At 29.5% G+C, this 19003-nt stretch overlaps 1 protein-coding gene across 1 annotated transcript in view; it reads left to right on the top strand.

The window, feature by feature from the left end:
* LOC100213887 (ribosome biogenesis protein NOP53) overlaps positions 1-18877 on the top strand; it is a 36687-nt gene extending 17810 nt beyond the window's left edge. The window contains exons 7-12 of the mRNA XM_065805573.1: positions 558-731; positions 852-907; positions 2395-2514; positions 3132-3198; positions 3283-3359; positions 18544-18877. Coding sequence (XP_065661645.1) covers positions 558-731; positions 852-907; positions 2395-2514; positions 3132-3198; positions 3283-3359; positions 18544-18628 — 579 coding nt within the window. The 3' untranslated portion in view covers positions 18629-18877. The remainder of the gene's footprint in view (positions 1-557; positions 732-851; positions 908-2394; positions 2515-3131; positions 3199-3282; positions 3360-18543) is intronic.
* The last annotated feature ends 126 nt before the right edge of the window (positions 18878-19003 follow it).

Below are 19003 nucleotides of genomic sequence, written 5' to 3'. Positions count from 1 at the left end.
TGATTTCATTCTCTACATTTATAAATCTCTTACTTGTACTTGTATGGAATACTGTTGTCATATTTGGACTGGTTCTTTTAATGAGGCCCTTTTTCTTTAAGGCAAGGTCTAAAAACAAACTGTTAATTTATTGGACCTGCGCTAGCTTTCTTTTCTACAAATGCTACCATGATTTCTGCTCAAGCGAGTTATTATTACTTTTTTGATTCAACAAAACTCATGGCTTGTCATTCAGCTGAGTAACATTTTTTGATATAACTGTACCTTCATGCTCAAAAAACTTTTCTTCATCTAGTTTTAATTTAAAGCATCAATGCTTTGGATTTCATACTGTCTTCATGTTAAACTGATGCATGCTCTTTCGATTTTTACTGTTACTCTCCTTTTTTTTCTGTTAACTCCCAACCTAATATATGGTTACTGTTTACTAGTTACTTAATTCACTAGTTAATTGCGGTTACTACATATACTAGTTACTTGCCTTGTTAGGAGGGAATTTGTTAAAAAAATGTTTTACTTGAGCGTTTAAGTTATAATTATATTTTGTTTTCATATAGACTAAACTATGGTTAAAGGAAATGTCTGAAGGTCTCAATTTTCATAAATCAGAAGATAACGATGAACCAAATCATCTTGATGATTCTTCCAATCAAGGTACAATCAAATTATCATCGAAGAAGCGTGTTAAAACATCAAAAATGCGTAAAAGAGAAAAACTTAATAAAATTGAGGTTTTTTTTATGTTTATTGTTATCTGCAATATCAATTTTCATTTTACATTCAACCAAGTTTTAGAAGTATGGGTGTGTTTTTACAAAGCTAAAGTGACCAAGATCTTTTACCAATTTTAGGATAGAAAAAAGAATGAAATGAAAGTTGCAAAAGTTGTTATGAATGATGTATTCAGGTACTGGTTATTCCACAACCATTAATTATGTTAATTATTCCACAACTATTAATGATGCTTTTTTTGGACATAAGTTATCTAGTTTTTAGTTGACATTTTTTACTAATAAAATAGAAATAAAAATAGAAGTAATAAAAAAAAATAGATTGTGAAATTTGATAGCACTCTTCTTCATATCCTGTAACTTCAGGGGTTCCTTAAGGTTCTATCCTTGGCTCTATACTCTTTTTAATTTACATGAGTGATCTTCCAGAAATTCTCACATCTTAGGTCGCATTATTTGCTGATAATACTACGATTTTTTCTTGTCTTGATAAGAAGCCAATGCTCTCTGATTGCTTGTAGAGGCCATTTGAGCTTGAAAAGGATCTCATTTCTGCTAAAGCATTCCTGCTCTCAGTGGCTAGTGAATTTTAACTCAGATGAAACTCATTTTTTTAGCTAATCATTATCCCAATAACCTAGATCTTCTTATATTTATGAATTTTAATGCAGTTGATGTGTCATCTACCCTTCATCTTCTAGGATTAACTCTTACTTCCGATCTTTCTTGGAAACCATATATCATATCGATTGCAAAATTAGCATCTGCTAAAGTTGCATCTCTTTATCGTGCTCGCCACTCTCTTACTCAGGATTGTATTCTTTATCTTTATAAATCTCAAATCCATCCTTATATGAAGTGCTGTTGCCATATTTGGGGTGGATCTTCTAATGGTGCCCTTTCTTTTTTAGACAAGTTGCAAAAATACGTTGTAAACATAGTTAAACCTGCTCTTGTAGGCAATCTCCAACCATTACCACATCGTTGTAATGTTGCTTCACTTTCTCTTTTCTATAAATACTACAATGGGCGCTGCTCTACAGAGCTAGCGTCTCTTTTGCCATCTACAAAAATCTTTCTTGTGTTACTCGTCATTCAATTAAGTCTCATCCTTTTACTGTGATTGTTCCTAAGTGCTCCAAAAATTCTTTTTTGTCTATTTTTTTTCCCTCAAACATCAGTTCTTTAGAATTCGCTTCCTTTATCTTGTTTTCCTGATTCATTTAATTTGTAATCTTTTAAGTTATCTGTCAATTGTTATCTTACTCTATAAACTTTATCTTTTCTCTTCCAGTAACTTCCAACTCTAATTGTGGTTGCTTGCAGCTTTGTTGGAAGTGAAGATGTCGATAAAAAAATGTTAATAAAAATTTAATAAATGTTGCTTCTTGTACAAGATTACATAAATCATTATAGATTATGTTAAAAATCACAGAATACCATAAAATTAACTTTGTAATCACAAACTTAAGAAATTACAGGTTGCTTTGATTAATATAGGCTATGTTAAGATTCGACCTTTACCTTAAGAATCACAGATTGTCTTTTGAATTAAAAAAAAAAAAAACATTTTAAGAATCACAGAACAGGTGAAAAATTACAAATTTCAAAAAAAGTATGAATCTATAACAAACTAAGTCTTAAAATTTTTATTGTTATATAGAATTAAAACGTTGAAAAAAGAAATTAGAGAGGAAGAGAAAAAAATAGCTGAAAGAATGAAGCAAAAATCAGAAAAAATGCTTCAAACAGCTACTCGCACTAAAAGATTAAGCAAATACAAGTGAGTTATTTTTTTTTGTGTGATTTTATTTATGAAAATGGAGTAGTTTTAATTGGTCAGAGAAAGACCAAAGAGACTACCTGATTGGTCAGAGACTACCTGAGGTATTCTAATAGTTTTAGATATTTTTATGATTTTTAATTTAATTTTTTTTGTGTCAAAAGTAAAAACAATTCGAAATTAAATATTAAAAAAATATATTCAATTTAACAGAGTAATTTAATATAATATTTAAAACCTACCAACCTAGGTAGGTAAACTAAACCTACCTTAAGTAGTTTTTTTATTAACATTAATTAAGTTTTTTTAACTTTTTTCCTAAAAGCTTCAAAATTCTAAAAAGCTTGCTATTTAAAAAAAAAAATTATTTTTATAATGGAAAAGCAGTTTAACTATGTTTTTTAATTATAATTTCCTAAATACACACAGTTTCTTAAATTCATAAAAAATAATATACCTAAACAAATTTTGAAAGTTATGATATTTCAAAAAATTATTTAAACAAAAATATTGAACATTTTAACAATTTTTTTGTGTGTGCTCTTTATGTTTAATTCTTAATTATGTCATCAGTTAATATATTTTGATAACAAGTTTGAAGTTATGTCTGCAACTAGGTTTGAAAATCCAGAAATTGCATTTAACTTAAGTGAAGAACTTGCACCAACACTTAGAGAAATGAAGGTATTTGCAAGTGTTATTTCAGTCTCTCCTGTCGTATTTTTTGCATTTCAAAGTTGAAACCATTTCGTTTTTTATTTTATATAGCCTGATGGAAATCTTCTGATTGATAACTTTAAAAGTTTACAACGAAGGAATATAATAGAACCAAGGAAACCTGTTGTGTAAGTAAATTTGATTTGTCCATTTGATTAAATTTTGATTTTAAAAACTAAATAATTTATTATTTAGAGAATTAATTAGAGAAAGAAATTATTTTGCATTTTAAAAAACCGGAAGCGAAATAAACTTTCTATAATGTTTCTAAATTTTAGAAATAAATGGATTTTTAAATAGATTGAGTTGAGTTTTGAATTAACATTTTAGAAAAAGTTTAACTCAACTTTTGAATCTTTTATTTTTATTAATTTCAACTTCATTTAAATTCACAAAATAAATCTTCATTTAAATTCACAAATTAAAGCTCAAGTTAAACGCATGTTGGGCTTTTCAATAAAGGTTGTCAAACTAAGCAATATTTTTATATCGGTTTTTAATAGAATTATTTTAAATTTATATTTGTAAATACAGATATCTTTGCTATAGTTTTCCATTACTTCAAAGATTAATACTTTTTAAACAAAAACAGACAATACATGCGAATTAATTATATATTAAAAATATATCTATTGTTTTTTATATATCTATATATTTCTTATAGATATATAAAAAACAATAGATATATTTTATTATAGATAATAATGCATATATATCTATATATATGCATTATTATCTATATATACCTTTAATTGTGTATAGAAAATTAAATGTATATATATATTAGGGTAATGACTTTTTGATTTTTTTTCTCAAACTATATTTCCTGTAGCACGAATGAATGAACTTTTGCCTATTAATGACTAAAATGAGGTTTATTTCATTAAAATATTGAAAAAGGTCATGCACAAACCACTTTGAAATGTTATTTATTTAGGCATTTTAGCATTTTATGTATTAACAATATATACATATATATTGTTAATACAATTATATATATATATATATATATATATATATATATATATATATATATATATATTAGGGCGTCCCAGAAACACACTTTTTTTTTTTGAGGATACCTCTCAAGTTTTTCACATTCTCTGATGCCCCCTGAGGCTAAAAATAAACGGAAGAAAAAAAACCATTGTCAAAAAGTGATATCTGTAAAATTTAAAAAATAATAGGATCCTGTAAAGATCCCAACCATAAATGTGTTACTTCTCTTGTAATGGATGTGTGGAACAATGCTGGTTTTGGCGAACTTCTTATTTCTGGAGCTGCTGTCAGGTAGAAAATAAAGTAATTTTTAATTATGTTAATAAACAAATAAGTAAATCAAAAACAAATAAGTAATTAATTACCAATATAAATAAATAAAAAATAACCAATATTTATGTAATTAATAAACTTCATTTATGTATAATCAGGGATAAGATTCTGAAGCTCCACATTAAGTATTGCAAACTAATCCAACTGAGAGATCTAAACTGGGAATTGAGCATTCATATTCTTCATTCAAGAGAATGAAGAATATGAAGATTACAGAAGTGAAAAAAGGAAAAAAAAGAAGAGAACTAGTTTTAAGTTAACTTGAGGCTTCCTTTGAATCTGATGCTGGTTCTTCTGCATCCGAGTCAGAAGCTGTAATTTCCATAGATGAAGATTCTGTCGATGAATTACTCCAAAACTCTGATTCTATAGTAAAAGGCAAGGTAAATTAAAGATTGTATTAAAATGTAAAGTTGGTTGTACTAATTTTGAGTAAACTTAATCAAACTGAATTCAAATAGATTAGAAATATCATAACTGTTTATTATATAGATAATGATAAGTATCAGTTCTGAGGATCTGGTGGATTGTACTTCTGAAGTATCTGCTCGATACAGGGTCGGAATTCGACCTCAAACCGCAATTATTGCAGCAATCTGCAATAAAGCAGGTGTAAATCTTAAAGATGTGCCCATCTTCAGAAGCTCCATTCATCGAAAGAGATTCAAGAAGATTGAAAATCTAGGTAAGAATAAATAGTAGGATATAAAAGTATTGAAAATAATTTTATGAAGATCGAGTAAAACTAGGATAAATAAAGATTAAATTGTATAGGTGATAAAGTTATTTTAATTACTAGGAGACCAGTGGCCGTATTCTCATCTCTCTGTTAAGCTTAATGGAGCTTTTGTCTGAAATTTCATTACAATATTTCTTAATAAAGAAATGACGAAAATTTATATAAATTCGTTAAAATAAAACTTATACCAAAATAAAACATTTATGTTTAAAAAATTATAATTTTAAATAAATTTTTTATTAATGTAATTTAAAAGAAATTTTTGACTAACGCTCCGTTAAGCTTAACGGAGAGATGAGAATACAGCCGCAGATAAAATAAGATATAATTGAAACCTTAAAGGGTAGGAGGCTTGTCCTGCACTTTAACAGCAAACAGATCAAAGAGATGGAGGAGAACCTGAACATTACTGTTACTGTTGAAAGGATTGCAATCAGTGTTACATCTCCTGATATTTGATGACACAAATGACATTCTCCTTGGAGTAATTCAAGCTGAAAGTTCCAATGGAATTGACCAGGCAGTTGTGATCTTAAATTTCCTAGAATATAACAATATTGTTGATCAGATAATTGCCATATGCTGTGTCACCACTGCTTTCAACATTGGAGTATTTGTTGGGGCCAGGTTGGATCATCCTTGTACAACATTGCAAGGGAGGCCCTGGAGTTTGGCAAGAGGGCACTGACCATAGAGACATTTAACAGGGGGGACTACAAGAAACTTTGTGAGCTAGTTTTCTTTTATTTGGGAGATGTGCCAGGATTACATTTTTATCAACCTGGAGCCTGCCATGAAGCCAGGTATAGTATCAATATCAATAATTTATAGTATATTATCAATAATTTTTGTGTTTAGGAGACAGTACATTTTCAAGTTTTTCTTACATATTTAATAATAATAATAATTTATTCTAAAGGTTCATGGCAAATGCTTTATACCTGCTGACCCTGAGGATAACTGAGAACGTAGCTCAGGTGATGAATGAGAAAGAGAAGATGGTAAAGACAGTGGCATTCTTTGTTTCTGTATGTTATGGGCCCTGGTTCTTAAAATCCTGCATGGTGGACAATTCGACTTCAAATGACTTAGCTGCCTTTAAGTCATCGTTTGACATAAAGGACCACTACCCAAAACTTGGACAGGCCCTTCTTGCCAGCATGCAGCGACATGCTTGGTATTTAACAGAACAGTTAGTTATTCTCTTCTTAGCTGACGATGATATCGATGACAAGGCGAAGAAGAAAATGTTGGAGAAGTTAGTCAAGTGTAATGTCCCTGACCAGTTTCATATGGGGAAACCAAAGCTACAAGTTATTAGCAGGTCAACATAGCTTACTGAGCTGGTAGGTTCCCAGAGCTGTATTTTGTTCAAGGTATGTGAGATCCCTTTTGAAGAGGTGGAGAAGTGGATCAGCAGAGATTTCGGTCAGACATTTGATATATTTAAAAGGTTTTTGAAGTCTATTAAATGTGTCAATGACTGCGCTGAAAAGAATATCTGACTAATCCAGGACTTTGTTGGAGGCTACAGGTCGGACAACATGAAACAGAACCTCATGCTGGTTGCCAGAGACAACAGAAAAAAGCTGAAGAAGGACCTGACAAAGAAACAACTCAAAAATATTTAATTTTTTAAACTGGAAATGTATATTTTCAAAAGAATTTCTAAAATACATGATTTTTTTTTCCAAAAAATTGCATTTTTTTTGATTAAAAAAATTGCAAATTTTTTGTGTGGTATTTTTAGCACATTTAGACCTTAGCGAATGGGAAAAGCTTGAGAGGTTTTTTTTTTTTTTTTTGGGACACCCTAATATATATATATTATATATACTGTGTATATATATACAACCCTCGGAATTAGGGTCGGCGTTCGGCAATGCCGACCTGAAAGTGTTCAAGGTTGGAAAAAAATTGCAGACTTTGTTTCTATGTTTTATGGTAAGACCTTTGTATCAAATAATTTTTGCCAACCTGATCCCTCTCTCTCTCTCTCTCTCTCTCTCTCTCTCTCTCTCTCTCTCTCTCTCTCTCTCTCTCTATATATATATATATATATATATATATATATATATATATATATATATTGTTTGTTGCTTTTGGGAAGCACGGAAGGAAAAAATTCATTCTAACGCCAACATATACGTCACTTTTAATTACTTTTGACTTTCGTCCAACATTTGCGTGTTGGACGAAAGTCAAAACCATTAATTTAATTACAAATTAATCGTTTTTTAAAAAAACCACAAAAACACAAATTTAATTGACCAGAATGTTTTTAAAAACATTCTGAATGTTTTTAAAAACATTCTGAATGTTTTTAAAACATTCTGAATGTTTTTAACAATATAAACAATGTTTTTATTTTTATTTTTTTTAATAGAATGTTTTTATTTTTATTTTTTTTAATAAAATGTTTTTTTTTTTTTTTTTTTTACTATAAATCATGCGCGGAGTGTTGCTACATCGACTATCTTATAGCCTGACTCGCAAGGGAGTGCTGCTACATCGACTGACAAATAGCCTGACTCGCAAGGGAGTGCTGCTACATCGACTGACAAATAGCCTGACTCGCAAGGGAGTGCTGCTATATTGACTGACAAATAGCCTGACTCGCAACGGAGTGCTGCTACATCGACTGAGGGTTTGGTTGGGGCAGGCAGTCTATTAATTAGGAAAAAATAAAATTTTGGTTTTGCATTTTAATTTTTACTTTTTGTCAACAAAATATGGAAAAAACTTTCGGACAACATATAGGAGTTCTATATATATATATATATATATATATATATATATATATATATATATATATATATATATATATATATATATATATATATATATATATATATATATATATATATATATATATATATATATATATATATATATATATATATATATATATATATATATATATGTATGTTGTATGTATGTATGTATGTATGTATGTATAATATACATACATACATACATACATACATATATATATATATACATTGTATATATATATATATGTATGTATGTATGTATATATATATATATATATATATATATATATATATATATATATATATATATATATATATATATATATATATATATATATACTGTATATAACATAAGTCATGAAACCAACTTGTGCAATAATTTATGTAGCAGAGAAATGTATAGAATTTTCCAGAACATCGTATAACGTTGTGCGCCGTCAGCCAGGACAGTGATGTCACAGTGACGTAATTGTTCGGGAAGCTTCTGTAGAGTTCTAAAATTTTCTTCAGCTGTTTTGCAGTCTGCTATAAAATGGTATATAAGTGAGATGTTCAAAGCGGGTAGTTGAGTTTTAATTATCTTAATTTGGTTTCAACATTATTATTGCCTTATTTTAATTATTGCGCATTCTCTATAGTTTAAGTATAAAGAGATCCTTGTATTATTTGGTAAGTTACATTTAACTCTTTTGCAAATTATAATTGAGCATATAATATTTTATTAGTGTCTGCCTTTTTCATTTTCTATAATCGTTATTTGCTTCTTTTGAATTAATTAATAATCAATTATTAATAATAACAGAAATATATTAATAATAACAGTTCAATTAAAAACTTAATAACAGTTTCTTTAATTTGTTACGTAATTAATATTGATGTTTTCAAGTTTATTGAAACCACTGCCAAAGAACGGAGAGAGAGGATCTGTTTAATTGCTGTAGAGTTTAAAGACCTATGGAGCAAAACGTTGAACTTCCTGCATGTATCTGATCAAGCCATTTGTGCAAAACTAGCAAAACTTCTGAAAGACTACGAGCGCTGCAGAAAAAAACAAAACTTTGATTCATTGAATGAACTGTTCGACATGACCAAGATGAAAGGCAAATGGTTGTGCAAAGAGGATGAGAACCTCTACAAACTACAAATTGAGGGCAAAGGTCACATTGGTTATTCGACTGGCAAACCTGCCAGTGCCAATACCATCTACCCATCCAAACGAAAGATGGCAACGGAAGTGACTGTGTCCACACTTATCAGCTTAGCGCTAACTGATTGTTCCGAAAGTAGCACGGACTCATCCGAAAACAGTACAGACAGTCCTTGGGAGGATGACAATGCAGCCAACAGACATTGCAAGACGTCTTGTTACATGTTCAAAGCTGTCGTCCCACGGAGCAGCAGTGGTGTGTTGCCAGCTTTCTGGTGAGGGCATTGAAATCCCAACTCCATGTCAATCAGCAATCCACAAGGCTATCTACACGAAAGCTGCTCAGGTGAAGAAACACTTGGTGAGCACGCTTCATCTGGAGAAGTGGAGATTAACTTTGATGGCAAACACATTGAGGGCTTTGAATATCAGGCTGTGGTCCTCAAGAAATTAAGTTGACTGCACTAAAATTGAAAGATGGGAAAGGTCAAACAATCGCAGAAGGACTCCAGGATGTGTTAGAGGAGTTCAACCTTTGGGGATCAGTTGTGATGATTGTTGCTGACACAACAAACGTGAATACCAGCAAGAAGACAGGAATTGTTGTTTAGCTGCAGCAAATGTTCGAAGAGAAAGCTCATTCAAACCCAAGTTCATCAGTTGCCAGCACCGTGTGCTAGACCGCATTCTTCGTGTTGTCATGGGCGATGAGCTCCATGGGTCAACTAAATCACCAAACATCGAGTATTTCTTTGTGCAGGATTTGATGAGCAATTATGATAAATTGAAAGCAGCCTTCAGCAACGGTAAAACTGAAATTAAGTAAACAGGCGGCTGGAGAGATGACATGAAGTTTCTCTACCACTTAACTCATATCTTCCGTCACTTAACTGAGAGGAATGAGATCCCCTTCGTGAGTTACAAACAGATCGCAAACATCAGCAATGCACACTGGAACTCTTGTGCCATTCTAGCCCTTCTTGCATTTATTCTGATGCCAGAAACCCGGATCAGGTTGCGTAAAATCTGTTCATTTATTTCTTACTTATGGGCTAACCATTGGTTGAGCAATCAATTGTTCCACATTAAAGAATTTGAAGAACTAATCTGAAGCTCTGAATGACTACTCAAAAGCTTTCAATTACTTGAAAACCCACTGGAAAGCAGATGACCAATCAACATTGCCCAAAGCAACCAGTGCTGCGAGCAAGCTATCAAAGTTATGCAAGAATTGTATGACTCCTGCGGCAACAAGGACAACCTCCCACTGAGATTTATCCTCTCTAATGACATTATCGTGAATATTTGACTTCCTCATGCATTTGATGATCCTATATAATGTTGTATGCATATGACTCTACAGCTTGTGTTCAATTTTGTATCTGCTTACAGTGATTATTAGCCAAAAAGCTAATAAAGTTCTTAAAATCATTTTGTGCGTGAGGTTTTTTTATCAAATCGCCTTGAATGTAATATTTTATTTAATCTTACATGAAAGCTCATCAAATTATGATACAGGGAAAAGAGGTTATATAAAAGTCATCACCCTAATATATATATATATATATATATATATCTATATATATATATATGTATGTATATATATATATATATATATATATATATATATATATATATATATATATATATATATATATATATATATATATATATATATATATATGTATATATATATATATATATATATATGTATATATATATGTATATATATATATATATATGTATATATATATATATATATATATATATATATATATATATATATATATATATATATATATATATATATACATACACAAAGGCATATATATATGTATTTATATGTATAATATATACACACATATACATATATATACACGCATATACATATGTATATGTGTGTATATATTATACACACACACGTATATATATATGTATATATCCTAACCATACATATAATATTTAGTTGAGGCAACTTGACCATGACTTTTAAATGTTTTCAGAACATTCAAAGTTATGTCTGAAAAAATTAAGCTTCAATACGCTTAAAAAATTAATTCTGAAAAATTAATCTTTTGTTATCAAATGTTTCTATATTAGCAAAAAGCTTTTAAATAAAGTGACAATTTACTTTTATGTTTGTTTATAAAATAGAAAAAAAAAATTATTTTATTTATATAAAGTTGAGAAAATTTTATTAACAGTTACATAAAGTTGAGAAAATTTTATGAATATGGACTAATTTTATATTATTCAAAATGTATTTTATGTATGTATTTTTTATATAAAGTTTAAATCTTTTAAAACAATTTGTATGATTGATTTTATAAAAATAATACCTTCAACAACAATTGTGTTGCTTATGAAATTTTATTAATAATCATTAAAGTTAATGAAACTAATAATCAAATAAATGTACAGCAACTTACAGGCAACTGAACACAAACATACCTGTATACATAGTGAATTACAAAATAATTATAATGCCGCGCCAAATGTTTGACAAAATGCAAACATATATTGATATAAATTGACTTACAGTTGAACCAGCACCGCACAGAGGTCCTTGCAGAATACAAACATACAAGTATATAAAGTGAATTATGGCTGAACTAACACCGTGCCAGAGGTCTCTACAGAACACAAACATTAAAAACTAAAAAGTCCACTCACTAAACATCATCAGCTGTATTTTGGAGCAGTTCCACTTCCTCTTAATAAATTATTTTTACCTTTTTATTTTAACCACAAGTTTGTTTTCAACTAGTTTGTTGCAATAAAAACTTTCTTTTAATTTACAAAATACAAAATAAAGTTATAATTACAATGCCTCTTATGCATTAATTTATAATATATTATAATATATTATAGTCTTATAAACCGATGGACTTGAGTTAAATATAAAGTTGTTAAATGTATACTTAATCTGCATTTTGGATTAGTGTCTATAATGATTATTCATTATAGACTGCTGATTCAGGGGTCTGGCACATTTTTTGGAATTTTTTTAAACCTTTTAAAGATCTGCTAAATAATAAAGATTATTTTGATATTTCTATAGTAACTTAATAATTTAATTTATTTTTTTTTTGTTCATCTTACTTAGAAGAATTGTTTCGAATGTTTTAAACTTTGCAAACTACACTTAGCATAAAGTGGTTATAAAAAATATTGTATTTTTATTTAAACTTTTTATTAGAATCTTGTTAAAAAACGTAAATACACGAATAAAAGAAATTGTTTATACTCTTTGATAACTTGAAGAATGTTTGTTTCCTTATTAAATGATCATTAATAATAAGTTGTTACTTTATGTAAAAGAGTGTCACTTGATTCTATAAAAAAATTATTGAAGAGCAAAGTTTATTAATTCTAAACATATTTTTTTTTAGTTATTTCTTTTTTTTTTTTATTTAAGTTTTTTTTGTAATTGTCTTCTCAATCAAGTCAGTCAAGTTAAAGCCTATTTTTGCATATTTTTGAAATGCTCTCAAAACATTTAAAAAGCCGTGATCAGGTTGTCACAACTAAATATTATATGCGGGTCAGGAATAGTGTGCGATCTTCCCGACCAAGCCTGGTGTCTATATATATACACACTCTCGCTTGGTTGTCTTTAATTTTTCAATAAAATGTCAACTTCATGTTTTTGTTTTTTTAATAAATTTAGAAAACTAGAAAAAGTTTAAAAACTTTAAAATAATTTTTTTTTTTAATTAGTACCCAAACCCTCAGTTAATGTAGCCGCACTTCTCATATGTTCTACCTATATGTCAATCGATGTAGCAACAGTCTTTGCATGTTCTACCTATTTGTCAGTCATTTTCTCAGCACTCCTCTAATGTTCTACTTATTTATAAGCTGATGTAGCAAAACTCCTCACATGTTAAATTTTTTTGCAATTTTTTGCAATAAATTTCATCTGCTTTTTTTTTAAATTTTTTTTAAACTTATTTATATAAATAATTAACAATAATTATACAGAATAGTTATCGCATATAAAATATTATGAAGTCAGTCCTATTAACAATGACTTAATGCTTAAATCAGTAACTATTGTGACTTGGAAGAGGTGTGTCTGCTCTTAGTTAGATGGATGTACTGTTAACTCTTTTTTTCATTGTATGGCATACTTTGGACTGTACTCAAAATACATATAATAGTTTCCTGTTCTACAACATGATTCAAGGTCATTTCAATTACATTATCAATGTAAGTTTTAATTATATCAACCTTTGGTCATTGATGTCACAAAAAAGTACTACCATCTACAAGCAATATATCAATGTAAGCAAAAAATTAAGTTATCATTGCTTCAAGTGTTCTCAAATGTAAAGGCCTGTTGTCTTTTTGTTCAGTGGATATGAACATTAACATAACCAACACTGGCTTTATTTGACAGTCTAATATTTGCTATATTTTTCTAGGTAAAAAAGTAATCAAAATCATAGTACCTTTGTTAGATAAAAAAGGTATAAGGAGTTTTTCTACAATCATAGATAATGCTTAAATACTGTATAAAAACTACTTACCAGCAAACATATCTCCATAAACAAGTAAATGCAATTTTCAGTATATCTTTCGGGCAGGAACATGACATTAATGCATCATCAGGCATGGATAGTTTGTTATAAATCTGGTAATGCTGGATTTGTTTGTCAGGTAGCTTAAGAGTTTTGATTTTTTTAACAATTTAATTGTAGCAATGCTAAACTCCATTATTCCTAGTTTACTATGTTTCGTATCTTATCTCAGAACTTAGATTCTAGATACTTTTGGAAAATCTTCAACAGTATTGTTAAGAAAAGATAAATCTAACATTACATCTCTAGTGAATGGGACTGATATTATAACCTCTCCCAAGGATAAGGCAGAACTATTGCAAAGAACTTTTTTTCTAATTTGACTCTTGAATCTTATGGCCATACTCTTTCTGCCATTCTAATTAAACAGGTTTACCTGTTCTTAGACATTTAAATCACTCCAGCTTCTATGGTTTGTGGTCCAGACACCATTCCTGTCATAGTCTTACAAAAGTGTTATCCAGAACTCTTTTCAATTCTCTCTAGACTATTTAATAAGTGCTTGACTGATTCTTGCTTGACTGAAAACATTCTGACTCCTCCAACTGTTTTATTATAAGTCTTTTATTCATTTTTAGCAAGGTTTTTCAGTCTTTGATCAATAAATTTCTAACATACTATCTTGAGTCAAATAACTTACTGTCAGACAATCAATGCGATTTTTGATCTTCTTCTTTCAAAGCTGACTTGCTAACTGCTGTGAATGAAAGATTTTGTTGTGCATTAGTTGGAGGAGGTGAACCAAGAGCTTATCACTTTTAACATATTCAAAGCTTCCAAATAGGTTTGGCATGTAGGTCTTTCCCATAAGCTTGCTTCATATGGTGTGTCTGGGAAAGTTTTTGAAATCATCAAATCATTTCTTTCTAACTGCTTTATTAAAGTGGCATGTGAGTTTTAACTCAAAGAAAGACTCAGTTATTTATTGCAAACAACAATACTGTTGACATTATATATTAATGAATTGCAAACTGTATTATGATATTAACTGTATTAAACATATTAATGAATGGCAAACTGTAGTTGCATCTGATGATTTGTACCTCATTACTTTGGATGGCTGCCACAAACTTCAAAACTATACAGTGAGTTAATAAGTTGTCTTGATGCATAATTGTGATGAAGTGTTACACCAAGAGACACTTGTTGAGGGGTACACCTTTTTAGAACATTAGAGGAGTGCTGAGAAAATGACTGACAAATAGGTAGAACATGCAAAGACTGTTGCTACATCGATTGACATATAGGTACCAGCTATGATGTTTTGGATAAAATATGCAGCCAAATATTTTGGTATCAGCTGCATTAGGACGTAACCTCATCCTTGGTGTAAATGTGTGCAGTTATACAAATATTTATTAAACAAATTCTTTGTTTACTATATATTTGTATAATTATATAGTGTGCTGCTTCTTTATGGAAGCAAATTATCTATTTCCGATGAGCTGAGATTCAAAGATCATTTTTAAAATAGTCTGAAAGATCAAAAATTAAAATTCTTTAGCCTCTTGTACATCATGGCTCAAGTATGTAGTATACAAGGTTTTACATACAACTAACATAACTCTAGAGTATAAAACTAGAGGTAGCAGTAACAACAAATTCATCCTCTTTACTTGAAACACTAACTACCCCTTTTTTCTATACATTCATAACATTTTGAGCGGCCAGAAATTTTGTGCAGCATAAAAGATTATATCATTTATCTAATGCATGTAGATAACTTGTTGCTTCCATAACACGGATTCGAACCTTATCTCCCTATTTGTCACTACGATTTTAGAAAACATTGTTTTTTTTGGCAAACATGAATGTTCTGCACTCTCTGATATTATTCTAGTATTCCGGGTGTTATGGACCAAATGGCAGACATTATTGCTTTCAAAAGAAACAGTAACACAAGAAACTAAAAGCATTCAGGATCATCTGGTATGATTGGGTTCCCTAATGCTAGTTGTTTAAAACTATCGTTCACTTTTCTACTTCATTGCACATTTAATATGGTCCTTTGAAGTATAAATGCTTACCTTAACCTTGTAAAATGCAGTAGTGGTGTAGTGGTAGTGCGCTCGCTTCATAAGCAAGAGGTTCCGAGTTTGATTCCCACCACGTCCCTGGTAGTACTACACTCAACTTGTTTTTCTGCTTAACGGCCTTGTTTGTCAAATTTTGTGTTTCGGAGTTGTACAGCTGAGAGAGGGTTATATCCACAATTAATTAGTCTCTCCTTGTCTGTAGTGGCCTTTTCAGCCTTAAAATAGTCTTCTATTACTCCAGTATTTAGAATGTATTCCGGTAAAAATGTATTTAGGTCTTTCTTTTTCCATTTATGGTTTGGTTCGGCTAATCGCTGATTAGTTCTGTGTGAGGACGTATTTGCAGACGGTAGATAAGTCTGAACACTAGATCCAGGTATTGGTGATGGTGGTGCTTGGTTTACAGGGCACTCCAGTTCATCACGTTTTGCAACAATGGCGGATATTCACCTAAAATATTTTCTAAAGCTTTTTCAAAAACATCATCCAAGCCTTTTGGTGAGGGTAGTTAAATATTTTCCACTTCATCATTGGACAAACCTGCATCAGACTCTTCGTCACAGTCCGGAATTTCTTCTAATAGCAGGGCTTCAATTACAGCAGTATTGTTAGTAATATCCATCTCAATGGCTAAAACGATAAAAAAATTGTTCAGAATAATAATAAAAATAAAAAAAAGATGTTTGATAAAACAAAATAATCACTTCATTGAGTATGTGTATTATCAAAGCTCATTATTTTTTAGACTAAACTCACCTGACGGTACTTTTAAGTCCTCACCAGTTTTTATCAAATATTCATATAAAATAAAGTGATAATACGTTATAACAGCTTTTATAAATGTACTCTGTGATATAAACAACGTAATTAGTAAAAAAAAAAAAGTATTTACCTATGATATTCTATTCATAAACACTTTACAATGACACCGCACAGTGAAGTGAAAAAATGGCCGACCACTTGTAACTTGCTGTTCAAATTTATCAACAATTTCACGTGGTAATACAAATAACGAGCTGTGATTGGCTTACGGAAACGGTACTCTAAACGTCAGTTTTAGTTAGCATAAAGTGATTTCGTACTTAAGTTATTAGACGAAAAATGTGGTGGTACTTCTAAGTACCGTAAGGCAGGAAAAGGTTAAGGATCAATCTCAAAAAATGTTATACTTTTTCTTGGTGTTCTCAATGATGAAAATCTTACATGGAAAATTATTATTGAAACCTTGCGCAACAAAGTTTTAAAAGATATTAGATTATTATACTATGCAAGAACTTATGTAAATAGACATGCATTAATTCAACTTTGTTATTCACTTATCCAATGTCATGTTAATTATGCGAATATTGCATGGGGTATTGCTAAAAAAAGTCAATTAGGTCCTTCTCTTTTTCAGCAACAGCATCTACCACATTAAATAATTGAAAAATCGTTATACTCATGCCAAACCTCTTTTATTCCAAATGAATATTCTTAATACATACCAACTAAATATTTTTAATGTTCTTTGATTTATATTCAAATGTAAGATAAACTTGGCCCTTATATCTTTTCAAAATTTATATGCTATTAAACCTAAAAACAAATGTGATCTAATTTACCAACATATTTTTAACATGTTGGTAAACAAGATCATATTTATTTGTGTGCGAATATGTTGGTAAATAAGTTAGTAAATATTATTTACTAACTTATTTACCAATATATTTGCATACAAACAAATATGATCTTATTTACCAACATATTGCATACAAATTTTAAAAGATCTCTTATATCATAGTTGGAATTTTCCTATTTTCTAAAATAAATTGAATAAAGTTTTTTTTTTTCAATAGATGATACATTCGAGTTTTTTTGATCTCCATCTTTTATAATGTTTCCTAAATGTAATTTTTGATGGTTTTCTACCCCCTCCTAATTACGGCCCTAATAATCAGGGCCGTAATTAGGAGGGGGTTGAAGGTGTCTAATTCCCTTTCGAAAATTTAGAAAAATTTTTCGGCTAATTTAGTTGGCAACCGGCCAAATGTCAGTCAACGACGGCCTTACTACTAATTTTTTTTTGTATTTTTAAACGGCATTTTTTTTTTTTTTAATATTTGTTTAAATTCTAATTGTATTGTTAAACTCGGTGTCAAAATCTTTCAATTTTCTTCCAGTTTTTGTGTACTTGTGTATTTACGTTTATTACTTATTTTTCATGTACAAGGACATTTTACCAGAAAATACTGTTATAAGAACAATAAAAAGTTTTTTAAAATGTAGAGTTAACAACCACATTCATCATTTTTACCGAAATGAGGAAGTGTAAAGTATTCTTTTATAATTATTTAGTTTTTAGAGTACAGAAACCCATCTTGTATAGTTAAAAAAAAAAGTATGTTGTTTTTATAAACCAAGACAGGTAGATGTTTTTTTTTTTAGAATTGTTAAAAAAAAAATCACAAATGTCAAACTGATATTGTATTCAAGTTTATTAGTTTTGAAAATTCTTTTTATTAATTGCCTTTAGTAGAAGTTGTAGTAATTTATTAATAAAATTGCTGCATAATTTTACAACAGTATTACGCTTTAAGAGTGTTTGTTTATAATACAGAACACATTTGTAGGTTTGTTCTCAAAAAAGTTGTTTGTAAAATGAGGCCGCAATTATGGTTAAATATTATTTTAACGTTTATTTAATAGTTCATTTATTATTTAGACCGAAGCGAAGAAGCAAAAGAAAAATTTACACGAAAAAGTCGTATCTCACACCAACTATAAAGGATATAAATCTCAACAATTAGGATAAATGACAAAAATTTGATTTGCAATTTGTTAATGATATATTTAAGCATATTTGCTTTAAAACATGTCTGCTGATTAAATTATTGTTGTTGCAGTTTTTACTTTAAATAATCAACGTTTAACACTTGATTTTAGTCGAAGTATCACGCCAAGATAAATTGTTATTGCATAAAACATTTTATTGTATATTGCAAGATTTTGTAATTTGTATAACAAAATATTGAAAATACGATTTACTCCTTTTAAAATTATGTTATTATTTGCGAATCTGCGCGTTTGTTTGTGTTGTTTGTTTTAGTTTATCAAGGAGAGTACTTATTTGTCATAAGACCAATAAAAGATTTAAAAAGATAGTAATGGGTAATTTTCTACAC

The sequence above is a fragment of the Hydra vulgaris genome, chromosome 09 (assembly GCF_038396675.1).
Source record: "Hydra vulgaris chromosome 09, alternate assembly HydraT2T_AEP".
NCBI lineage: Eukaryota > Metazoa > Cnidaria > Hydrozoa > Anthoathecata > Hydridae > Hydra > Hydra vulgaris.
The sequence above is the reverse complement of the archived record's forward strand: the minus strand, read 5'-3'. Positions and strand labels throughout refer to the sequence as shown.